General features: G+C 45.2%; 2 protein-coding genes across 3 annotated transcripts in view; one reads left to right on the top strand and one right to left on the bottom strand.

Moving 5' to 3' along the window:
* The window catches only part of LOC132796247 (uncharacterized), a 69,212-nt gene extending 45,379 nt beyond the window's left edge, over window positions 1-23,833 (top strand). The window contains exons 7-11 of the mRNA XM_060807338.1: window positions 17,103-20,202; window positions 20,277-20,416; window positions 21,156-21,768; window positions 21,837-21,981; window positions 22,055-23,833. Of these exons, the coding sequence (XP_060663321.1) occupies window positions 17,103-20,202; window positions 20,277-20,416; window positions 21,156-21,768; window positions 21,837-21,981; window positions 22,055-23,833 (5,777 nt within the window). The remainder of the gene's footprint in view (window positions 1-17,102; window positions 20,203-20,276; window positions 20,417-21,155; window positions 21,769-21,836; window positions 21,982-22,054) is intronic.
* On the bottom strand, window positions 1,356-10,254 carry LOC132796248 (rho GTPase-activating protein gacF). Of its 2 annotated transcripts, none has more exons than XM_060807340.1 (2): window positions 9,961-10,254; window positions 1,356-3,050 (listed from the first exon to the last, which is right to left on the bottom strand). In XM_060807340.1, exons 1-2 carry the CDS (start codon window positions 10,065-10,067, stop codon window positions 1,523-1,525), a joined length of 1,635 nt encoding a protein of 544 aa, XP_060663323.1. In that variant the 5' UTR covers window positions 10,068-10,254; the 3' UTR covers window positions 1,356-1,522. The 2 variants fall into 2 exon arrangements, with proteins under 2 accessions (XP_060663323.1, XP_060663322.1); XM_060807339.1 differs by lacking the exon at window positions 9,961-10,254 and adding an exon at window positions 3,132-3,875.
* Window positions 23,834-26,480: the final 2,647 nt, after the last annotated feature.

Raw genomic sequence — 26,480 nt, 5'->3', positions numbered from 1 at the left:
TGAGCTGGAGCTGGAGCTGAGCTTCAGCAAAGAGTTGAAGGCGACGGCATTGGATGCTTGATTGGTGCGTGAGAGAGAGAGAGAGTAACCCACATCTCTTTTTCGCTTTGTTGCTAGCTTGACAGTTTCCAGTTTCGCGTGTCCATCCATCCATCCGTCTGTCTGTCTGTCCATCAGCTGAGAGCGCATTGCGGTTTGTTTGCATCCCCAAGCAACCCCGTCTGTCTCTACCTGATGCTGCAGAGCACCACCCACCACACCACCACCCTTTGGACTACCCACCTACCTACCCCCTTACTGCCACCCGCGCCCTTTGGCGCTCTTTCACTTTCTCTACGTTTGTTGGCTGTCATCTCCCTGGCGAGTTAATTAAACTCAATTAAATTAAAATTTTTGTAAACGTCTTTTTTATTATGCAAGTGATTTAATTTAATTATGAAATTGACGTTACGTCTGTTTGCATTAACCGATGGCCGAAAGAGCTCGCAAAGCAGCAGCGAGCGAGCGATACTCAAAAGCGAACACAGAAATATCTATACTTTGTTTCACTCACCCCCCCAGAGAGCTACTTAATCTTAGCTCGATTATTATCTTTACGATAACTACCATCCCAGTGTTATCGATAACTGTTGTAGGACTGTCAGGAGTAAAAGTTTTAATACTTTTTACGATGAAAACACGTTAACTATATGACAAGAATGTTTTTGATCATAGGCTATAACTGTGCACCAATTAAGGCACTCACAAATCTTATCGATAACTGCGGCTATCGATCATCGTAGTTTTCTTTACTTCCAGCAATGGTTTAATTGCATTATTTTTTGGCGAAATACCCGTTTGCCAGCTACTTTATCTCAGCTCGATATTATCTTAACGATAACTACCAACCCAGTGTTATCGATAACTCGTGTAAAACTGTCAGTGGCATAAAATTTCAACATTAATACTTTTCCACGATAGAAATATGTTAATTATACATCAATAATCGTATTGATCATTATATAGCACTGTGCACCATTTTATGTATTATCGATAACTGTTGCTATCGATCTTGAAATTTTCACTATTTTCATTCACGTTTCGTTTTGTTGACTTTAATTAGGTTTGTTTTGCATTTGCTTATCCATTCACTCACTCATAAATCTTATCGATACGTTATCGATAACATCGATAGTCGTACTTTTAACCATTTTTACCAATATGTTAATTTGTCATTCTTAGTTTTGTTAATTTTTATTGGGTTTGACTGGCTTATCCATACACTCACTCATAAATCTTATCGATAACTTATCGATAACAACGATAGTCGTACTTTTCACCACTTTCACCAATGGGTTCTTCTTCGTCATTTTTGGTTTAGTTGACTTTTATTAGATTTCTCTTGAATTTGCTTATACATTTATTCGAGACAAAAAAAAATTGTTGTGCACAGGTGTGTGTATGTTTTATGTGTATGTGTATGTGTGTGTGGGTGTGTGGTGCATTGCGTGCTAAATTCGTTAAAGATTCTTTAATGCCCAATTTATGGCGCTGTCTCCGCTGTTGCTGCAGTTGCAGTGGTTGCTGCTGTTGTCTCTCGCTTCGAGATATTGCTGCTGCTGCTGTTGCTATTATTGTTGTTGTTATTGATGTTGCTGCTGCTGCTGCTGCTGTTGTTGTTGTTGTTGGTTGTTTCCAATTCGTCGGCATGGCACAGCTTGCGATGCTTGTGCACAAAATAATAGCTAGGAAATTTGCTGCCACAAGTTTTGCATGGATAATACTGCACATTCATGTCCAGAGGTCGCACCTCCCTTCGCAGCAATGCGGCTGCCGTTAAAGTTGCCGTCTCGCTGCCCGTTGCTGCTGCTGCCGCTGCAACTGCTGCAGTTGCTGTTGTTGTGGTTGCTGATGCTGTTGGTGTTGCTGCTGTTGTCAGCAACTGCAACTCAGCTGTGGCATTGTCGCGCAACACAGCAGCAGCCAAAGGTTGCGTCTCCGCCAGCTTCTTGTCCAGACTCAACGGATTGAGATGCCGTTTGGCGTGCTTCTGATAGCAATACTGCGATTTGAATGTGTGTTTGCAGTAAACGCACACAAAGAGTTCCGCTTGCGACTGCTTGCGTTGTGACGGTGCAGCAGCAGCAACTGTTGCTGGTGTTGCGGGTGTTGCAACTACAGTGGTTGCTGGTGCTGATGCTGCTGTTGCTGCATCGCCGCTGTTCTCGTTCTCCTCGAGTTGCTGCTGTCGCTGTTGGCTGCTAATGGCGCGAGCCATTTGCTGATGAAACGAATAGCTGACGCTTTGCTGCGTGCGTTGCAACTCCACGCAATTGTTGTTGCTGTTGCTGCTGCTGCCGCTGCTGCTGCTGTCTGGCTTGTGGCCGTAGGCAGTGTTTAGGATGCGACGAAAGCGCACGGGGCCATCGCAGCTGGCCACATCGATAATGAATTTGGCTGCTGTTGCCGCTGGCGCCGCCGTCTCCAATTGCACCGCTGGCACCGGAGCTTTGGCTATCTGCAATCCGCTTGAGTTGCTGCCGCGTTTGCTGTGCGATTTGCGTGTGCTGTTGTTGCTGTTGCTGCGACGCAGTTTGGCAGCAACTTTCACAGCTGTTGCCGCGATTGGCGCTGGCAACGTTGACGGTTGAGGCGGCGGCGGCGTCGGAGTGCGACGCTTGGCATCGAGACGCTCGATGTTGAGACTGCTCGCAGCGCTGCTGCTGGCCAAGCTACTTACCACGGACACATTGCAATCCTCGGTGTCCAGCTCGTTGTCCGTCGGCGTATTGCTGTCGATGAACACCTCGATGTCCTCCTCCTCGTCGTTGTTCTCCACAATGGACAGCTCTGCTGTGGCATCCACATAACCTATTGCTGGTGCTGATTGCGGTGGCGCCGGTGGTGCGGGCGGTGGAGGTGCTGGTAAAAAGCCGAAGTTTGGCAACGTCGCTTTGCTGGCAATGGGTCGTATGATTTTGGGCGCCGTCAACTGCGGAGGAGGAGGAGGAGGAGGATGTGACGCATTGCCGCTTAAATAGCCCTCGGTTTGCGAGCGCGCCAAATAGGAACTACGATAGAGAGAGATAGAGAGAGTGGAAGTGTGTGAAGTTTGGCAGCAACGCTCTTAAGTTTACGCGGTGAATGTTTACCGACAAATCTCCAAGGCGCGCGGCATGTGCAACACATGTGTGGCAAGCAGCACCGCAAATATGTTGTCCACATTCAAATCCAAGTAGCCCGTGTACATGTAAGTTAGCAGCGGGGCAAATTGCTCGGCTGTCACATTGCCCAAATACAACAGCAATTCACCGCTCGCAGCAGCAGCAGCGCCAACAGTTGCTGTTGTCCCGGCAGCAGCCACTGCGGCTGCTGCTGCTGCTTCATCCATGCGAATGGCGGAACGCAAGTAGCCGCTGTGCATGCCCAGGACCAAAGCGTGTGCCACAAAACGCACGCTGCTCGGCGCTGGACCCACTTCGAGTATCACATCTGGCGGCGTTGACATGACGCTGTTTGCCATGATGCCATTGCCAGTGCTCATCACAGCAGCAGCAGCAGCACTCGATGTGGTTGCTGCTGCTGCTGCTGCCAGGCGATTGTTGCTGGCATTGCTATTGCTATTGCCGCTGCCACTTCCGCTGCTGCTGCTGCTGCTGCCAGTTAACCAATTTGTAAACATTAAAAAAAAATGTGCAAAAAAAAAAACGGAGCAACACAAAAGTAAACAACGCGTATTTTCTTCGCTTTTTGTGTTGAGAGTGAGAGAGAGAAACGCTGCGATCCCGTGCGTCACGTGTGTAACTCAAATTCGAACTGATGACCGCCTCGTGGCGCACGTCGCGTTTTATAGCCAACAGAGCTCAGACACAGACAGAAGCACACACTCACAGACACACACACACACACAGTTGGCAGTTAACAGTCAGCTGTGTGTGTCCTTCGGCTGCTGCCACAGTAAATGCTGCCGTTGCTCTGCCACTTTGCGCTTCGGCTCTTGTCGAGAGAAACGACTTCTCGACTGCTGCTGCTGCTGCTGCTTTTGGTTGCTGCTGCTGCTGTTGCTGTTGCTGTTGCTCTGCGGCGACTGCGATTGCGACTGCTGTCAGCGCTGCGATTTGTTTGTTGTCGGTTGCTCTGTTTAATTGGTTTATTGTTAGCACTGCTAAAAAAAAACGCAGCATTTTATTAATTGATTGATTACAATTTAATACATTAATATGGCAAATTTAGTTATTTATTTATAAAGTTATGAAATAGATTCTTTTAAATCTACTTATTATTAAGTGAAGAACAAGTACCTTAAATGAATAGAAATGAAGCAGCTAAAACAAATATTAATCGAATAGGAAATTCATACTTTGTTGCTACATTATTCAGTTTTTTCGTTTCTTTTATTAAGTGAAAAATTCTTGCAAACAAATAGTTCACTAAAATCGCTATTAAAACCCTAGATAAACCTATAAATGAACAGTATATAAAAGACAACTAAAATGTAAAAGAAATTTAGTGTTGCCTACTTTTTTGGGCCAAGCTATAAAAGTGTTGCCTACTTATATGATATCAAAAAATACTAAATAAAAATATGAATTAGTTTCAAATTTTGAATTTCTTTAGATTAACTTTTTGATTTGATAGTTGCAAAATAGTATAAATAAAACAATGTTGACTTACATTCAAAATAGAAATTAATTTGAATTTACAACGTGTTGAATGAATGATAGCAGAATACCATGCCATTGATTGATTCATTGATTGATCGATTGATTCTTTAACTCCATTCTTTTGTAGTACTCTTGTTTATTTCTACAATCATCTATGGCTTAAATGATAGTTGCAAAATAGTATCGCACTTATTTAAAATGATAATGGAACAATCAAATACCTTGGCATTCATTGATTGATTGATGGACATTGACAATATAAATCAATTATTAGTAATTCAACTTTCTTTTTATCTTTGTAGTAGCAAAATAGTATCGCACTCAGATCTTTTTTGTTGGCTCAAATCTGCGAGACCGCGTGCTCGGCATTTGCTTTTGCTTTGAGTGTGTTGTAGTACAACAACTTGCAACTCACTCGTTCTATGAGAAGTGGCCAAAAATCCGTTTGCCTTTCAGCTTTGCCTCTCAGTTCCTCTTCCCCCGTCAACCCTTCAACCCTTCGTGTCCAGCCCCCTTCTCGACAAAGTCTATGCTCAGAAAGCGGCGCCTCAATCGACTTAATTGATTTGTGGGCATAACCAACACATATTTGCATACGACTCTACACGTGGTGTAGAGAGAGAGAAAGAGAGAGCATGTGTGTGTGTGTGTGTTGATTTTCGTAGCTGTTATGTCTATGGCTACTTGTTCGCTTTATCTACCTACCTGTATGTGTGTGTGTGTGTGAGTGTTTGGAGCTATTAGCTTACTATTTAAACTTGCTGTTGCCAAAAGCAAGAGTCTCTCGGCTGTTGTAGTAATAATATATCACAAAGTTTCTAAAAGAGATCACTCAACAATCAGGTAAATTGGTAAATCAGTCAGCTAATCAATCAGTCAATCGGTTGGTCAATCGAAAGTAATGTAAAATGAAGAACTCGTTTAGTTATCTTCGATATTTTCATAATACACATAGAATATTTAAAAACCAATCCATATATCAGTCAATCAATCAATACTGTTCAATCATCAAATAGTAAATTAAAATGAGAGCTTATCAATCAGTAAATCAAAAGTGAAGAACTCACATATTCTAGATATTTTCATAATATATATGGAAAGTACATGTTTTCAATCAATCAATCAATCAATGCTATTCAATCACTATTCTAGATGTTTTCATAATACTTATAGAAAGTATATGTTTCCAATCAATCAATCCATCAATGATATTCAATCACTATTCTTGATATTATATTGTAGGATGATAATACATATACATCGGTTATTTAATATTCAATCAAAATATCTTCTAATCAATCAGTCAATCAATGCCATGCAATTGTCAAATAGTTTGTTAGAGCATCGTTTAGTCGTATATCTTTGCACATTTACACTAATTTTTCCCAAGATTTCTATCGTCAGTTTCTTTCTTTTTTTTTTTTCTACCTCCCCTGTGACAATTTGTGTGTTTGAGTGTGTGTGTCTATGTGTGTGGTTTGGTTTTATTTGTGTGGCATTTGGTATTTGGACATTTGGTTGGCTTTTAATTACCGCTATAGCTGATCGGTTTTATTTGTTGAATAGCTCTAGCTGTCTCTCTCTCTCTCTCCCTTCTTCGTTACTCCCTTTGGCTTTTATTTGCTGTGCGACAAAATTGTCAAAAAATGTTTGACTGCTCGATATATTTGTGTATGTGTGTGTGTGAGGAAGGCAAAAGATGCATTTTTACAGATATGGTCGGTCAATCGGTCAGTTTGCGCTCGTTTGTTTGCCTTTTATTGATAGGCTAATTTAATTAAGTTGTAGTTGCTGTTGCTGTTGCTGTTGCAGTCGACTGTCCATTGCGATTAAACTTCAATCAAGCGTTAACAATTTTAATTAAATTATTTCGAAATGTAATTACAACTGTGTTCGTCATGCATAAATTGTGTAATTCATTTATTTAGCAATAACTCCCGCAATTATCCCCCTCACTCTCTCTCTCTCTGTCTCCCTTTCTCTTCCTTGGTTGTATCAACATTTTGAATAAATAATCACAACGTAGGCAAAAAAATGAAATTCATAAATTGGCAGTGCACGAAGCACTAAATAAAAAACAACATGAATCGGTGCAAACAAAAGGAAAAAAATCGTAAAGCAAAATGGCAACAATTGACATACACACACACACACATACTTATGCATATTGGCTGTCAGAATATGCATGGGGCTGTGTCATGTCATGTCCTGTTCTGTTGTCCTCTCGTCGTCAATCTGTCACATTTGTTAAATGCTGCATTAATCCCCAAGCGCGCGTGTGTGTGTGTGTGTGTGTGTGACTTCAACCCCCTTTCAATGTATTCTCCTTCTCTCTATTTATGGCCATCAAATCGATTCGATGCACATGACAAATTACTTTCCATCATGTCTATCGTTGTTCGTTGTTATCGATATGTCACAAGTTGATCGATAGTGCGAGCACTGATTTTATTTTCACATTCAATTTGTTATCGATTGTAATCGAACACAATTGAGCGCATATTTGCATGTTCGCATTGCATGGCGGCGAGCCCACTGTGCGACAGTGGGACGTACTAACGTCAACAGGCATCAACTGCAATTCAATTCAATTAACGCGACGGTTAAAAGCTCTGCGCAATTAGCTTTACTCTCGTTATGCCAGTTGTATCTGTCTCGCTCGCACACCATCGTTGCTCTCCATATTGTGCTGGCTGTCACTTGTTCTCACTCTCTCACTCTCCTGCTTGCTTGTGCAGCGCGGGAGGAGGGGGGGTGAACATTTTTGCTGATCTTTGCAGTAAGTTGGCAAATTGCCTGCCAGCAGCCAATCGAGCGACTGCAACACACACACACACATAGAGTTGTCAACTGTTGGCTTTTGTCTTGCACACACACACATACACAGCTGCTGAGTATTTTGGTCATGTTGACAAGCAGTCGCCTCCCTGTTCCCCTCCTCACCTTGCTCTCTCATGTTCATCTCTCGCTCTCTTTGCTGCCCGAGTTTCACTCTTCGCTTTTTGCTGTGGCTTATCCCAGTTGGATTTTATTGTTTGCACACAGAGCGATGAGTGAGAGCAGTGCAGCAGATGAGTAGCGCACACGCACGCACACACACACACAGACGTGTTGTCCGTTTGGCATTTGCATGTGTTGCGCTCTCGCTCTCGCCCACTGACTGTGTGTGTGTGTGTGCAAAGAGAAAACCTTTTATGACAATTAAAACATAATTGACGGTCAACATTAATAAACCAGGCAAAACAGGATTCATGAACTGCAGCTTCTCTGTCCTCTCTGTGTTACATTTGCTGACCATTCAGGTGTCCAGCCGAAGCTGTGACCTCCCTTCCGCCTGCCCCCCTTTTCCCTGCCCCTTGGCACATAACACAAATTGCGTTGTTAACAAGATTGCAATTGAACTTTCAGGCGGGGGAGGAGCAGCAAGTGAGGAGACAGCACTAATCCAGCTGCTCACCTCTCCTCCTTACCCCTCGTTCCGTTACCGTTACCGTTATCTGGCAATCGCTTTACTCAAATCAACAACCATTTTGTGTTAGTTAAAAATTCTTTTTGTGCTCTGCACACATACAAGTGCATAACAATAACAAAACAAAAAAAAAGTGCTGGGCGGGTGTAAAAGCCAAAAAGAAAATAGAGTGAAAAATGCGCCAAAAACTAAATTTGAAAGCAGTTACGCCCCCCCCCCTCCCCTACCCTTCCCTTCGCTTACCTCTAAAACCTTCCGCAACGCTAGCAAATTGCCAAATGAAAGCAGAGCAAGAGGGGGAGTGTGTGTGTGGGTGGGTGTGTGTGTGTGTGCAGCTGAGGTGACAATAAACTTGCTAATTGTTGACTTTGCTGTCAGGCACAGCACAGCTGCTGTGCTTCCTCTTACGCTTTGCTATTATTAAAATGGCGTCCATTTGTATTTTAAGTTGATTGATGAGAATCCCTGACGCTAATCAGTTGAGCACGCCAAAAACAGTAGCCAAAAGCAACAACTGCAACTCACACTCACCAGAGAGTGATTGACAGACATTTTGATACCCTGTTGTAGTGTTTTTCAATACTAAAAGTCAGCTTTTGTTTAAAGTCTCATATTTATAAATTTTGCTAATTTTATAAACTTGCAAAAATAATATATATATAAACACTTTTCCCTCTGAAAATAGCATAATACATGTCTGACATTAATTTGCTTTTGCTCTTCTTTACTTGAAACATTTGTATTATTCAAGAAAAGTGATGTTTAATTATCATCAATCCAACATCTTTTGCTTCTGCATAGTTGCTGTTAAGTGAAACGCATAGTAGAAGTATTGCAGAGTAACTTTCGAGTCGATCAAGTTTGTGTTTACGTGTTTTGTGAATACGCTTTTTGCTGCAGCAGGTGACTGTCAAAAAGCGCGCACAAAAGTATGCAACGCGGCCGGCGGCTTAACTGTTGCCAAAACCAATAAAAGGCTGCTAAAGCGCGGGGGGTGTGAGTGTATGCATATGTGTGTGAATGTGTGTGTGTGTGTGTGTATGGGTGTCAGATACAGTTGAGTGTCTGACGGTGCGGCTGCTTATGAAATTTTGAACAAAATTGAAATTACGCTAATTGTTTGGGCTCGTGTCTCTGCACGCCAAAAATGAAACAACAACAAAATGACGATTGCGCGGCTCGCGCTTGTTGTGTGTGTGTGTGTGTGTGAGAAGCAAGTGTTGGCTTCACACACACACACACATGCAGTGTAAAAGGCAAAAACAATTAGCGAATTTGATGCGCAAATCCACGTTGCAAATGCTGTGACGGCTGCCCAGCGGATGCTGGAGTGGAAATGATGGGAGGGGGGAGGGGGGGGACTGGAAAGTGCTGTAAGAGGGTTAGCAATAGCATAAGTGTGTGTGCCAGTGTGTGTGTGTGGCAATGGCGCAGCTAATTAATAGACTTACATTCTAGTCGCGCTAGCACTATACTCCCCCCCCTCCCCCTCCGCTCACTTTGCACTGCTATGCTAATTGTATCCAAGTTGCCTGCCACGTTTTGTGTTGCCCCAAAGCCGCAATGCAGTTGCACCGTTACTTAGCAGAGAGCAGAGAGCAGGAGCAGGAAAAGCGGGGAATGCACAATTCGCGTATTGGTTTTCGCTGCCACTTTTGGGCTGCCTGCCAACAGCAGCTGGAAGTGGAGCCAAAGTGAGAGATGGAGGAAGAGACGACACACAGAGAACAGATAACAGAGAACAGAGAGTTTGTCAGCTTTGCGGCTCATCGTTGTATGCGTGTGCATGTGTGTGTGTGTGTGTGTGTGTCGTGTTTGCTAATTAGTAAATCATAATTACTCACTCACATTTGCTCATTTACCACCCCTCCGCTTCTCTCGGCTCCTCCGCTCCCAACCATTTCCATAACCCACAGGCACACATATTGAACGCAGACAAACAATTCCCAGTGCATCCCACTGCCTTCCACCCGCCTCCCTGCGTCTCTTCTTTCATCATGGCCACGTGGAAGCTTTTAGTTCAATTTGATCGACAGTTGTGGATACCCAAAACATCTGCGCTGTCCACATAAACTCACACTCAGCTTTGAATTTATCCACTTGCGATATTTCCTTCAATTCAAAGATCTTTCTTACATTAAAATATACGTTCACCTAAATTTATTATTATATATAGCACTTATCAAAAATATATAGCATAGCTTATTGGGTCTTTCTTTTATTGAATGAAGTTTAGTATTTGTCTATAATTCTTATATATAACATATTACTATACTATTGTTCCTCACATTCATGAGGTACAAAATTTTAGTTAAACATATTTCAATTTTACGATTGTGTAATTGCTCAGTAATCTCTGAGCATACTTTCTTTTTTTCTCTTTTTTTTTTGGTAGAGTATCACTTTTCTTTATTTGACTTTGCACTTGCTTTTGTTGTTGGTGGCAGCGGTTGGTTTGGACTTTATCCTCCTCTGGAAATAAAGTTGCCAATGTTTGGGAGTTGAAAACTGTTGCCTACTCACAGGCGCTGACAAACTAATTACAAACTTAAACCTAAATACCGAAAACGAAAGCTCGCAACACAAACACAGGCAGACTCCCCTGCCCCTTCCCCTCCCCACGCTCTCTGCTGCACTCCTGCAGTGCATGCTAATTATATGAGAGATGGCGGCACAAGCTCTGCTCTGTGCCTCTGTAAGCCTCTGTGCGAGTGTGTGTTACTATCTCGCTCGCACTTGCTGCCATTTGGCTTTTGCTTACATATGTAATTAAATTGCTCAATTAAAATTGCACACCCTTTTGATTATCGCTGGCGCAGTTTTGACTCGCTCTCCACAGCAGCAGCAGAGTGCGCGGCAGCGGTCGCCGTAACTTTTATTAATCAGTGAAAATCGTTTACCAAAAACAACAACAACAACGACAGCAGCAAAAGAGCTGAGAAACCAAAGCCAGCAAAATATATGGAATGATGCTCACTACGATGATGATAATGATGATGCTCATAATGATGTTAATAATGTTGTCCACCCAACAATTGCCCAGAATTTTACAAGTTTCTTTTGTGCTGCTCTCCGCCTGCCGTCAGCCCACGACTGCGAATCGTGTCGTGTCGTTTCGTTTCGTGTTCCCTCTCTTGCAGACGCCCACGACGACGGCGACGGCGACGTCGTCTGACGTTGCCATTGCCGTTAAATCAACACCATTTCGTAAATTAAAAGTGCCAAACGAAGCGACTGCGACAGCGGGCAGCGACGCGACTTCGTTCATATTAACTGTATTTACAATTATATGTGTATAATATGTATGTGTGTGTGTGTGTGTCCGACTTGCACTTGCGTTTGCATATGCCCGATCTCTGCTATGATGCGAACATGTGTTTTAAGAGACATGCATCGCATCTGTATCTGTGTGTGTGTGTGTGTGTCCTCAAAGTTGTTGCTGCTGTTGCTGCTGTCGGCATTTATGCACATAATTCCTTTTGCGCTCCTCACTCTTTGATGTTTACACAAGTTGGCTGGCTGGCTCTGGTCTGCTTCTTCTTACTGCTGCTGACAGTCTTTCGCTTGCGCAAGTTATTTTCTTTTTCGTTTCCTTCGTGTCATTCCCCCTCCGCCTTCGCCTCTGCTCTGGCAACTCCATCTTTTGGCAGTGCAAATTCCCTATGGTGCTAATTAGCGGCCGTCACTGTTGACGTCCTCCTTTCCTTTCCTTTCCTTTTCCACTGCACACTTTTGTGCGCGCGTCGTATATTTTTTAATTGGCCTCCATTGTTGTTGTTGCAGCACTGGTTGCTTGTGGCGCTCGTTCTTGGTGCTGACTTGACGGTTCTTGATATTGTTGTTGCTGTTGTTGTTGTTGGCGCACTCGTTACCTAAATGTTGTTACGAAAATTTGATTGAATTTGTTTTTCATTGTGGTCGCTTGCACACACGTGCTTCTTGTGGATTGCATAGATGATGGCAAACCCTTCTGTCTCTCTGTGTATGTGTGTGTGGAACTTGTTGATTAAATACAATTCAAATAATTGTTGATTTATTTGCACAAAAATATAATTAGATTTCCCTCGCCCTTCACAGATGGTAATCAATTAAACATTTCATTCAATAATTAAATACCTCGATTAAAATGAGTAGAACAGGAATCGCTGAGCTTGAACCTGAACCCGTGAACTAGTTCACAAATAGTTCAGTTCAGTTCAGTTCAGTGTCGCTTGCACTTCATAATAATCTTTGCGTAGTTGTGTTATTGCTTTGTTGTTTTCAATTGTCTAATTGAAAGTTAAACACATTTTTGGCAGTTTGTGCAGACATTTTATGCTGTTGTAGCATAGTTGGTGCCATCAATGTGTGTGGGTGTGTGCGTGTGTGTGTACGGTTAATTGGAGGGTGCCAACAGTTATTTGCATTTGCTCAAATTAAATTGCAAATAAATGAAGTAAAAGCTGCTCAATTTCTAAGAGTAGGTCAACGAATAGGCTCAGGCTTCCTTTCTCTCACGCTGTCTCTTTCTCTCATTCGCCCACTCACTCGATAACGTATCTGTTACTCACGCTCAACTCCCCCAGCTCAAACCACAGCAATATTTACTCTTTGTACTTGCAAAAGAAATTGTACTAATGGAATTATTTCATGTTCTCTTTTTTCTTTTTTATTTCAACTCGCGTCGCATTTCGTTTTGTTTTGTTTGTCGTTTTGATTTGCTTTCGTTTTTTTTTGCTTTGGACATTGTGCAAATAAAAGTCGAATATTGCTGCTGCTGCTTCTTCGTTTTCTTGCCGTTTCATCTTTCGCTGCTTCTTCTTTGCAGTGCTGACGTATTCCTAACGTTCCTGCCAAATCTGGCTTTTAGTTGATCGTTTAAAAAAAAAAACGTTTTCTCATTTCAAGTATTCGAATTTTCATTTTTATCTCGTTTATCTATTGAGTGGATAAAAATCTACATAAGAATTGTTAAACATTTTTTTCTTGTTTTCCCTTTCGTTTGCCGCTAAGAACAGCTTTTTACAGCCAAAAGGCTGACATCACTGCTGCGTCTCACTAGCCTGCTCTCAGTCTCTCTCTCTTTTTGGCTCGTTTCGTAGGGCACGCGTTCAATCTCACAGCGATGGCGAAGACGAAATCAAAGCAAAGAAAGGCTCGCGATGACGTCGCTGTCGGCACAGCAGCCGCAGCCGCTGCCACTGCGCCATCGACGCCGCAAAACGAGCAAAACTTTTTTGTTTTCCTTTGGGGCGTTTCAAATAATTTTTGACTGATTGAATTATTAATAAAATTGATCGAAATGCAAAGAGAGGCGACGTCGCTGCCACTGCTGCTGCTAGCTGGTCAACAAAAATAATGTTGATTGAATTAAGTACTTTAAAGCTTATTGCAGCTAGGGAGAGAAAGAGAACGAGAGAGTGAGAGACAGTTATGAATAAGGAAGTTAATGTCCACTCCGTATTTTCTTATTGGATTTATGTGGCAAAAATGAGAGCACACAATCTCACATCACACACAACGTATTGAGGCAACATTTAATTAACACAAATTTCCATTTATATGTATTAATTACGGTTGACTTAATTTTTGATAAACAACTACAATACACATCGCTTGTTAATTGCATTATTACGTGCGTAAAATTGTCTCTGTGTTGCGTATGTGTGTGTGAGTAAATGGAATGACATGAAACATCTGACAGGCGACAAAGACGTCAATATGTATTCTAATCGAATTATCGACTAATCGAACTTGATGCATTTAATTCGATTAGTTCAACTTTTTTTATATTAATTTTTTTTTTTACTTTTGTTGTCATATTAGGAGATCGAACTCGTCATTTTTGTCGGCTCACAAAATACAGAAAATGCAAATTAAGCAAGAAAACAATTTCGCTGATTTTCCAGTCCATTTTATTTATATTTATTATGCATATATCATATGTATATATCTTGCACAATTTTTCGGGGTAACCCGAAATAAAAAACGCACCACCAGCGAACCGTTGACCGCGGCGCTCTGTGAGTTGAGGCAATAAGAGGAAGCGTTTGTTGTTGTTGGTTCGGTTTGGGCTTCGCCGTGCTTCCCGTGCGTCGGCCATGCGCCACCAGAGAGAGTGCATTAAATATTTACATAAAATTTTTAAAATCAAAAATTAAATAATACAAAAAAGAAAGAAAAAAAAAAACGAATTCATCGAGTGTGTGTGGGTGGGAGGTGGAGGTGGAGGAGGAGAAGAAGGACAAGGAAAGGCCTTCAGATTGACGCACATCGACCATTGGACATTGGCCACCGACTCTATCCACAAACAAGCCTCAATGCGAACCAAGCGACCAATTGCCTTTTATTAATTAATTTATTTGAGTTGTTGTTGCTGTAGTTGTTGTTGTTGTTGCCTGCCCTGATACACTGACGTCCTGCAATTTCAATTGCATTTATTTCATTTATTTTTTTTCTTTTGTTTTTATTATTGCCAGCATTTATGATTTTTTTCGCTCATGTTGCTCATGCTGTTGCTATTATTAATATTAAATATTTATTCTGCAATTCTATTTAATTTGCATTTTATAATTGCATTTTGATTGAGCGCCTCGCGCCCATCAATTTAATTGGCCTTTTGCTGCATGTGCAGCGCACAAAAAAAAAGTAGACAACTTTATTTTTCATTACACTTATTGCGATTTAATATTTGGCAAATTTTTGATGGCGTCGCATCGATATCATTTCGGGATCAGCAAGGATAATGGCAACCGCAAAACTGTGGCAACTTTGTTCAGTGAACACTAAACTATATGTATATCTATAATCTATGCAAGTGTTCTTTCAACAGCGAAAAAACATGTGCTCTTAACTGTTTCATAATTGAGTCAATTCACTGCAAAGTGAATACACATTCATTTTGGCCACTTACAATGGACTATTTACTGACCCGGCTCATATGGTTGAGAGTTGAGAGTCAGACAATGGCTTATCCATGACAGCAGAGGACACACGACTGGACAGGACAGAATGCCAACTGTCGACCCGCTTAACCCACCCGCATCTCTCCCCTCTCTCTCGCTCTCACACTCTCTTACTCTTACGCTGCCCACCCCTGCGCGACAATCAAAATTAAAATGAGTGGTTTATTAAAATTTAAACGCTTCACTTTGCGCGCGCAAAAAGCATTTCTCTCTTTCTGTTTTCTTTTTTTTCGTTTTTTGTGTGTTGCCTTTTGCCTTTACAAATGTATATCTTGGGCCAAAATGAAAATTGAGGACAATGAAGGGGAATATGCACACAAGGACGAGATGTGAATGCGAATGTGAATGTAGATGTGGTCGAGGATGAGCGCCAGAATCGGGAGTTGAGAATGAGAGGCCGTCGCTGTGTTGGCTTTGGCTACTTTGATGTATATTTTCATATTCCGCAGAGACGAGCCACGACGCACGGCGAAGCGGATGAAATGAAACGGGACGGGACGGAATGGGACAGGGAAGGGACGGAACAGTGGTTACTTGCTTGGGTGCTGGTCTCAACTGCTATTTGGTCAGCGGAAGTTGCGTGGTTTGAGGCGCAGAACCTTGACGTTTGTCTCTGACATTTAAACGCTGATTGATTTTACTTGCCATCGTCATACACCGCAATCCACCCTCCACCATCCTCCTCTCTCCCTCTCTCTCTCGCTTTGACTGTTTTTCTTGGTAGCTCGTTTTTTAACAGCGCTTTCCTGCAAAACGCGCTGCTCATCATTGCCTTCATTAGCAAAGAATCAGAGTCGTTCTCGCTTTTATTTGCCTTTATTTTAATTACATTGATTTTGATTAAATGCGCCACATTGTTATCTCTTCCTCTCGCTCTCTCTTCCTTTTCGCTTTCTCTCTCTCTCTCTTTCTATTTGCACATCATTAAAATTGTAAAAATATTAAATGGCAAAACAAAAAACTAAGACAAACAAAAATGCAGCGCGCACATTTCCAGTGTATTTTTAAGGGATATTTGAATGCCGCGCTGAGTTTGTGTTCCCTTTGTGGATTTTCGGGGGTAGTGGAGTCGGTCGGCAGGAAGTAAATAAATACTGAATCAAAGCTTAAACTGGTTTATCGAAAGGGGGACAGAAGCGTTGCTCAGAAATTCTTTATGTCTAGTAAATGTATTATTATGAATAGTATTCAGTATTTCTTAAATATAGAATAACCTGAACTATTTAGAGGAAGTATTACTTGTCACTCTTCTTCTTCTCTCGTTCCATTTATCTTTTCTGCTCTTACCACTCTTCTTTTCTTTTCTGCCAACTCTTCTTCCACTCTCTTCCCAGTTCTTTACCACTTTCTTCCCATTCTTCTTCTAGTCTGTTCCTACATTTCTTCCATTCTTCTCACACTTCTTCCTCTCTCTTCCACCGCTTCTTCCACTCTTTTCCCATTCTTCATCCCACTATTCTTCCCACCCTTCTTCCACTCTCTTCCTCCCACTTCACTCACTCTTCACACTATTCTTCCACGTTTTCCCCACTTTACTCACTCTGCTCTCCCCTTACTCCCACTTCGTGTTCGCCTTGTTCGGGGCAATCAAAGTGAACGTTTTAAAATATTCAGTCGACTCGTTGTCGCTGTTGCTGCTCATTATTTGTTAAGTGGCTTAATGAAAGCGGCCTTCAGCTAGAGCTACAGTTATCACTGTACACTGTTACCTTTGCCTTTACTGTTAGCTCTGTCGTTACACTCAAACCTCGTGTCTCATGTGTCTCTGCCAAGAAGGTATCAACGACTAGTGGCTCTGACTCTCTAAATGAAATCCACTCCACTTTCGCATATATATGTATGGTATGTGCTGGATGTGGAGTATCCTGAAGTCGCGCAAACTTGTGACTCTGACGTACATCCGGTTTTTTTTTTCTTGTGTTCGTGCTCTCCCCATTTGCAGTTGGCTTTTAATTAAATCGCCTATCTTTTTAAATGTATTTACTTAAGCATTTCGAGTCCCAGTCGCTCATCCCCTATTTTACGTTTTTCCTTTCTCCATTGCAGACAAACTGGCCAGCTGCTTTGTGTGCAAAGCGGAGGCGTGTCCGCGAACCCGCCCACTGAAGAAGGGACGTGGCCAACAGTATGCGATACCGGACGAAACGATACCGGCGGGAGCGCGCGTCTGCAACAGCTGTCAATGCAAATCGGTGCGGAATCGTTATCCCAACTGCCCGCTGCCCACGTGCCCCAATCCCAAGGATCGGGCGCAGCGATTGCGCAACATTCCGACCAGACTGTTCGAACTGTCGCCGGATGTGCGCGATCCATTGATGGCCGAGTTCCAGATACCGCCGCATGCGACACGCTGCTGTTCCGCCTGCCTGATGCGCATACGCCGCAAGCTCGATCCGCAGCTGAATCTCACGGATGATGAGCGACGACGTGCGGTTGGCGGTGGCGCCGCTGGCGATGGCAGCGGTGGCGATGAGACCGATGTGAGCACCTCCTCCTGCGATGAGCGTGAACCCGGTGGCTCGGACACCGCTTCCGTCGACAGTCCCGAGAATCTGCAGCGTCACAAGTCGCAGCTAACCAAGCAGCAGCAGCAGCAAGTGCAGCAACAGCAGCAGCAGCAACAACAGCAACAACAACAACAGCAGCAGCAGCAACAACAGCAACAGCAGCAGCAACAGATGTCACAGCAACAGTTGCCACAACCGCCGCCAGCACCGCAAAAGCCCCAACCGATGGTCCGCAGTGTGGCCGATGCTTCGGGTGCCGCATTGACTATAACGCCAACACGGATGAGCGCCAAGGCGGCGGCCAACGACAACGAGCGTCTGATGCCGCCAGCGTGCCAGGCGCCCAAGAAGCAAAAGACGAGCGAGGAATACGATTCGTCGGCCACGGAGACGGCGGACGAGGAGAACGAGAACTCGCCGGCGAATCGGCAAAGTCCCAAGGTGATCTTCAATGCGGTTTCGCATGCGCATCCACACGCTGGTGTCCATGGACACGGACATGGTCATGCACATGGCAACAATGTGGCCGGTCTGCAGCCACCGAATGCGGCAGCAGCAGCACAAGCTGTCGCACTAACCGGACAACAGCAACAGCAGCAACCGAACGGACCGTCGAGCATGCGACGGGAGGCGGTGAACAATGTGCAGGATTGTGTCTACTCGGTGATCGAGAGACAGTTGAAGCAACAGCAGAAGGGTCCACAGCTGCCTGGTAACAATCAGCAACAAGGTGGCAAGCAGCAGCAACAGCAACAGCAACAACCACAGCAGCAGCAGCAGCAGCAACACAACAATATGGAACGCAAGGAACTGACAATTGTGCGTGAGTATCGCCAGGATGGCAACGCTTTGATCAAGCAGCAACAGCAACAACCTCCGCCTGGACTGCCGCATGGCACCTCAGTGCAGAAGCTCAGCTCACGCGCTGTGGTACCGCAGCAACAGATGCCGCCGACGTCGCTAAACAGCAGCAGCAGCAGCCACAGTCACACACATGCGCACAGTCACGCGCACGGCGGTCACAGCAACAGCAACAGCAGCAATGCGAGCAGCAGCAGCGGCGGCAACAACAACAACAGCGCCAGCAACAACAATGGCGACAATTTGGCCACGCTAATTCCGACTGTGGTCAACTCACACTTGGCCATTGCTGCCGCACATCATGTGCACATGTCGCATCCGGCATTGTTACAGCAGCAACAGCAGCAACAACAACAGCAGCAGCAGCAGCAGCAACAACAGTCGAGCGGCGGAGTGGATAAGGCAACCATTACGCCAGTGCTGAAGAAGAGCTCCGTGACGCCGACGCCACCCGAAACAATCATCTACAATGTGTCCGGCAGTCATGTGACACCACAGCAGCAGCAGCAGCAACAACAGCAGCAACAGTCGGCGCCACCGGCAACACACGCGGTGCACGGTCCGCCGCCATCGCAACGTTTGCCGCCCGCTCCCGAGGAGCCGCAAACTCTTGATCTGAGCATCAAGAAGCCGCCACGTGACGGGCATTCGCCCCATACCGGACCAGCAGCTGCAGCTGCGGCGGCAGCCGAACGTCATCACGGTCCGCCAGCATCGATGGGCGGTGCCATCAAGCATATTCCACGCTCGGCACCGATGTATCGCGGTGATGCGGTGCAAACGTTGTCCGTGTCGGGACCACCGCCCGCGTCCACGTATCTCTCGTATCCGCAGATGCATGGCGTCGGTGTTGGCGTCGTGAAGCCATCGCCAGTGGGCGCTGGCGGTGGTGTACCGCCTGGCTCGTTGTATGTCCAACCCGTACCTGTACCCCTTGGCCAGGGTCAATTGACGCGACCCGCGCAACCGCCGCCGGCTCTACCGCAACCGCCAGCGACGCGCGTCTCTAAGTTGCCGCCCAAACTCAGTCCACAGCAGCAGCAGCAGCAGCAACAACAGCATCTGCCATCGCCACAGCAGCAGCAGCAGCAACAACAGCAGCAACAGCAATCGCCGGCATCGGCATCGCAGCATCAGCAGCTGCAGGTGGTCAAGGTAGGTTCGATAACGCACGGAACGCCCGCGAACAGCGGACAACAGCAGATAATTGTGCATGCGGCGCCCTCGTCGCTGCTCAGTCCCAAATACGAGAGCCTGGTGCGTCAGACGCCGCCGGGCAGTTGTCCGGATACGGGCAAACACGGCTCGATCACGCAGGGCACACCGCTGCACCTGCCGCCGCATCATCTGGAGAGCAAACGTCCCTACGATTTCTACAAGAGCTCACAGCGCCTCAGTCCCGCACAGGCGCCGCCACCGCAGCAATCATCGCCACAGGCTCAACCGCCCCAAGGTTATGGCGTTGCCGTTGGCTCGCCCTATTCCCGTTCGCCCTATGGCGGTGTTGTCGAGCAGCCATTGGTGTTGAGTTCACGTCAGATTGTCATCAACGATTTCATGACCTCGCAACAGATGCAGGGACAGCAGCAACGCAATGTCTCGCGCGGCAGCAGCAGCGCTGGCGGCGGCGCTGGCTCCGGTTCCGACAAGGAGTCTCCATCGCCCAGGAACAGTGTTAGCGGCGGTTCGGCCGTTTATGCCGGCTATGAGAAGGAGCCACAGCCACGCGGACGTGCCGAGTACTCCAGTCGTGCCTCGCCAGCCGATCATTCCAACAGGTAATTATCATTGATTACATTTTCAAATTGCAACACTCACAAAATAACACTCTCTATGTCGCCTTTCTTTGTAGCACACCGAGTCCACATCGCACGCCGCCACCGCAGCGTCAGGGCGTCATTCAGCGGCACAATACCGGCTCGAAGCCACCGTCACCTGCAGCACCGCCACCACCTCGCATGTGTCTGGTCACGCCCTACAACTACTCACCAGGTAAGCGATTGGATTATGTGTCTGCGAGGGGAATAGATCGACTGAATGTGTTTCTTAGAGACTTGCCTTCAAGTAAACCAAAGTTTAGAACTAATGGGTTCAGGATAAGTTAGTTTCTTTCCTTCTGGTTGCTTAAGGTTTCGTCCACAGTTACTTCCAAGACGGTTCAGATAAGTTCTTACCGATCAAATGGGTTCAGAAAAGGTTAATTTTGTTTCTTGGGAAAGAAAGGAATGCAATATACGGTATATCCCACATTTGCTTTCGAAACTGTTAAGATAACCAAATAAATAAGTTGAATTTAGTTCTTATCGATTAAATAGTGTTAGGGAAGGTTAGTTTTGTTCATTGGGGTTTTAACCCCCTCACGTTTTTAAGGGTATATCCCTCAGTTATTTCCGAGACTGTTGAGATAAGCCAATACATAAATTAAGTTTAATTTATATTAAGTAAATGAGTTCAGAGAAGGAAAGTTCGGTTCCTTGAGGTTAGGTGGTTTAGGACATCTTCCAGAGCTACTTCTTAAGACTGCTCACTTGACCATTTTGAAATTTATGCACTGTCATGAAGCAAATAAACAAAATGTTGTTCTTACCGATTAAGTGGGTTCAGGGGCGGTTAGTTTGGCTCCTTAGGCTATCCATTGCATTAGATTGTTTAGGTACTTAGTATAGTCCTCACAAAATTCCCGGAACTTGTTTTAATTCAATTACTTTACTACTCTTCCACCTCTGAATAGCTGGTCACGATGCGTTGGCCTCGTTTGTGGATGTGGCTGTGCAGCAACCGCAGCTGCCGGTGCCATCGCAGAAGGATGAGAAATCGGCAGCGTCGCAGTCGACGCCACAACCGCAACCGCCGCCGCCAACACATGTGCAAGTGTCACAGGCACCGCCGCCACCGGCAGCACATCATGATCTACGCTATCGCGATCCCATTGCGGCCATACACCATCAGCAGATGGCGGCCGCGGTGCATCAACAGTATGGGGCGCAATACTATCGCCTGAATGCGCTGCATCAAATCGAGCAGGCGAAACGCGATCAGCGACAGCAGCAGCAGAATCTGGAACGTGACCGGGAGCTAATACAGAATCAGGAGCGCATGCAGCATCGCATCGAACGGCAGCGCGAACAGGAGCGACAGCGACGCGATCAAGAGAGACGCGAACAGGAGCGTGCCGCTGATGACAGTCGACGCATGGATCGCGATCGCATGGATCGCATCATTGCAAACGCTGTGCCGCCTCCAGGGCATGCACATGCCTTGGCCCACGGTCATGGGCACTATATGCGTGGCCCAGTGCCAGAGACTTTGCCACCACGCACCATTCCCGATCGGGAGCGTGACGCGTAAGTAGCAAACTAACAACATCATTAACAAAACCAACATTTAATCTCCCTCTCTCTCTCCCTCGTAGTTACTATCGTCAGGCACATGCGCCAAAGCCATCGGAGGATGGACAACTGAGCGCACAGAGTCTCATTGATGCGATCATCAAGCACGAGATAAGACGCACCGGTGAAATAGGCAGTCTGCCCCGTGAGATAACACGTCCCTCCTACGTAAGTATATCGAAAGCCAGCTGGAAGTTGCACCGCCCACAAAACTCACCATCATCATAAACTTTGCTTGCAGTATCAACGCGATATGCGACCATCGCTGGAGGGCGGCGTCTCGCTGCTGACCGCCGAGAACAATGGCAAACCGAACTCCAGTTCGCCCAATGTGATTAACATTGATCTCGATCAGGAGCAGCGCATCTCATCGAATCCGCAGCAGCAACAAGCACAGTCAGGTGGTGCTCCGCCAGCGGGATCAAGTCGCTCCGTGCACGGTTCGTTGCGTGGCCAAGGCACGCCCACATCGCAGGCAAGCGGCGGCGGTGGTCCATCGCCATCGCAGCAGCCACCGCAACAGCAGCAGCAACCACAGCAGCAGCAGCAGCAACAGATCCACACGAAGAGCATCACATTGCGTGAGGTGACCGACTCGATTATCACCAACAATTATGGGCCAAATCCGCATATACGTCCCGCCTTTATACCCTATCTGCCGGATGCCCAGGCGATCATAACGCCCGATCGCTGGAAGCAGAATCGCCGACAGCAGCAGAAGGCCGAGGAGGCAGCAGCAGCTGCCGCGGCAGCCGAGCGGGCCAAGCAATCGCCCATTCAGGTCTCGGACAGCGGACGTGGAGGCGGCAGCAGCGGAGGCGGTGGCGGCGGCGGCGCCAGCAGCAGCGGCAACAACGTCGGACCGCCGAGTGTCGGACGTGCGAACACGCCTGGCGAGGATGCACGCAACATCATCCGCATGCCACAGGCGGTGAGTCCCCGCAAATACGAGATGATCATGCAACAGGCGGCAGCTGCCGTTGGCGTTGGCGTCGGCGTTGATCCCGGCCACTATTTTCTCAACGCCCCTGGCACTGTTGTCGGTCGCAGTCCGGCACCGGTGGGCGTTGGTCCGCCACCGCCCAGCTCGAGTGAACAGCGTGGCGGCGGCAGCGGTGGCTCGGCTGCTAGCAGCGCTGGCAGTGCTGGTGGCGGCGGCAGCGGTGGCGGTGGCTCGAGTGGAGGAGGCGGAGGCGGTGGCGGAGGCGGCGGTTCGGGATCCAATTTCGATATCTATGTGAAGAATCGCATTGCGGAGGTGATGCGCGATGACTATGGCAAGAATCGCATTGTGGACGCCTCAATGCGTCCCGAGTTCGAGGAGCATATGCATGCCCAGGCGGCGCATGCTGCCCACGTTCATGCCGCCGCCGTTGCCGCCGAGCAGCACAACGAGCAGCAGCAGCAGCTGCGTGCCAAGGAGCAATCGGGTCCACCGCCCACCCATGAGATTAGCGTGTCCCGCAAGACGCCCAATCAATACGAGGTCGTCGACAGCGGTCGACGCTCCGCTAGCAGCAGCAGCGGTGGCGGTGGCGTCGGCGTTGGCAGCTCGAACAGCCATCATGCCTCGGCGTATCATGCAGCGCCGCCGCCATCGGCGGTCAATGCGTTTGCAGCCAGCACCTATGCGTATCCCTACAGCGCACTGACGGTGCCAAGTGCCGCTGGCGGTTTGCCGCCGCCGCCAACCATGCCGATGTCCCTGCAATCGGGTCCCTCGAGCCATGTCAGCGCCAAGGCGGCCCATGTGCTCAGCAAGGTGAATGCGGCCGCTGCGGCTGCAGCTGGTCTCGTTGTTGGCGCTGCCCCTGGCGCTGGCGGCGGCGTTGGCGGCGTCGGCGTTGGCGGTGTCGGTGTCAGCGGCGGACTTGGCGCCTCGGTTGTTGGCGGCTGTGGTGGACAGCACAATGCCAGCCTCTCGGCTGCGGTGGCGGCTGTGGCGGCGGCAGCAGCGGCGGCCAGTGAGCCGAAGCCACTGCTGTCATCGAAGTATGATGCGCTTAGCGACGAGGATTAGTTGTGACTGCAGGCGTCGTCGTCCGGCATGCGCAGTCTGACGGCAGCAAGGACGGCGCCTCCAGCAGCAAATCCTCACAGCGCAGCCAATGTCTATCAACAACAACAACAGCAACAGCCGTCGTCGTCGCAGCAGCAGCAACAGATTAGCTGGAGCAGCAGTGCTGCTGCCTATCGACGTCATCATCAGTCGCAAACACAACCACAGCAGCAGCCACAGCAACAGCAATCATCACAGCAGCAACAACAACAGCAACCGCCATCGCCACGTGGACATCATCAGGCGCATTACCAGCCAACAGCTCTGCTGCCGCCGCCGCCGCTGCAATCGGCAGCACAACAACAGCAACAACAACAACAACAGCAGCAGCAGCAGCGATCACTTTATACACCGGGACAACATTACACAGATCCAGCAGCAGCAGCAGCTGCGGCAGCCGCAGCAGCGCATCATTATGCAAGCAGCGCGGGCAGCGGACCTGCTGCAGGTCATGGCTACTATTAGAAAGAGACGATCAACCACAAAAAACACCAACCACAACCACAACAACAACAACAACAACAACGATAAGAACAACAACTGTATGTAGTACACGTAATTAGCAGCAAACTTCTATATGTATATGTATGTGTTGATGTGTATGTGTATGTAATAAGCGAACAACAACAAGAGACAACATAAACGCACAAACACACACACACACACACACTGACTAGTATTTGTGCAAATTGTATAAAATCAACATACATATAAGCGAAAACAAAACAAAAGCAAAAACAAAACAATGTTTACAGCTGGCTTAAAAAGAGAAAAAGAGTGAGAGAGAGAGAGAGAGAACGTGATCGATTCAGCAAAATAGCGACAAACCAAGCAAGAGCGAGAGAGAGAGAGAGAGAAAGTAACACACACAAACACAAATATTCATATGTGCAAATATACATGCATACATACATAAGTATGTCAGCTCATGTCAGAATGCGTTTACCAACACTATTGCACACACACATAATTGAAGCGACTCTAAAACTATGATTCTTCTATACACTTTTTTGTTTTCAACAGTGTTCTCTTCTCTCTTCTTCACTATATACTCTCTCTCTCTCTCTCTTGCGTTGTCATTGTTCTGTATATTTATTAGTTTTTAATTGCGTGCATTTGTTGTACTTTGTATCCCAAACGTAAAAAGCTAACCTCAAACAATTTGAGTCGAAAAACATAAGGAAATAAATTGTAGTGACAAAATAATGATGAAAACTATTATATAATGCATACATATATACATACAAACAAAAACAAAAATTAAATTTAAATTTAAAACACTGTTGGGCTGTTCTTAGAAAAGAGAAAAAATCTACAAAAAAAAAAAACAAACAACTAAAAACAAAAACAAAACAATGCATAAAAAATCAAGATTAAATGAAACAAAAACGAAAACAAAAAAAAAATCAAGTAAATATATATTATGATAGTACACACTGCAAAACATTTATTTAAACAATATTATGTAAATTTCATAAAACAGAAGTAATTTAAAAAAAAAGAAGCAACAACAAAATATACTATACATTTTTGTACTAAGCATACTTATAATCATATATTTTTTTTTTGCTACTTTCTATGTGTAAGTTTTAATTTATAATCCAATATTGTTTTTTTTTATATGAATGCTATAATATGCTCTATGCTATTGAATTATTGTACGTTTAAATATTCTAATGATTGTGTAATTAATATTAAGCGCAAAAATCAATATATGTACATGCATATATATATATGTATATAATATGTATATGTACACAAATACAGACAATTATATATATATAATATGTATACATATATATATAGATATATATTATTATGATTACATACATCATATTTTTTATAAACATAATTATGACTTACAAAAACCAACAGTTTTAGTGTTTAGCTAATTTACTGTTTGTGTTTTTTTTTAACTTATTTTTTACGTGCAAAATGCAGCAAGCAAGCAAAAACAAACATTATGGAAAAAACAATTTACAACAAATTCAATATTTTTAATACACAATTGTAACTAAAAAAAGTAAAACAAACAAACGCTAAGACTTATTCAACAACAACAACAAGAAAAATTGTAAAATATTAACAGAAATTATATATATATATATACATACATACATACATACATATTTGTATATTTAAATATAAACGCAAAAATCATTGAATCAAGGCGGAAAAACGGATATATTGAGAAACACACACACACACACATACACACGCATATATAGGAAAGCAGTCACTGGATTTTATTTGTACAGTGATTTTACATTTTGAATTTTCCCTCTTTTTTTTTTTTTTTACTTTTTCATTATCATCCCTGAAGGATTCGAGTCGAATATCATTTAATAGTCGAACATTGCAATAATAAATATTCTGTTATTTTTATTGAACATCTTTTGGATTGATGCATACAATAAAAACACACATAACTATCATTATCAAAACACAACAGTGAACCACGACCCTGAGCCACATTTGTTGTATTATTTATTATTTATGTATGTAGAGTGAGAGAGAGAGAGAAAGAGTTTTAAAAGACAATAATTTGGCGTGATTCGTTCAGATTTCGATCATCATTGAGGTATTGATGGTTGTGTGTCAAATTATT

The sequence above is a fragment of the Drosophila nasuta genome, chromosome X (assembly GCF_023558535.2).
Source record: "Drosophila nasuta strain 15112-1781.00 chromosome X, ASM2355853v1, whole genome shotgun sequence".
NCBI lineage: Eukaryota > Metazoa > Arthropoda > Insecta > Diptera > Drosophilidae > Drosophila > Drosophila nasuta.
This window is presented reverse-complemented; position numbering and strand designations above follow the sequence as displayed.

Bases quoted from the DNA above. Each gene is read 5' to 3' on its own strand.
- LOC132796248 (XM_060807339.1), bottom strand. From the start codon at position 3,661: ATGTTTACAAATTGGTTAACTGGCAGCAGCAGCAGCAGCAGCGGAAGT. The intron at 3,051-3,131 runs GTAAACATTCAC...TCTCTATCGTAG, and splicing joins CGCGCCTTGGAGATTTGTCG to TTCCTATTTGGCGCGCTCGC.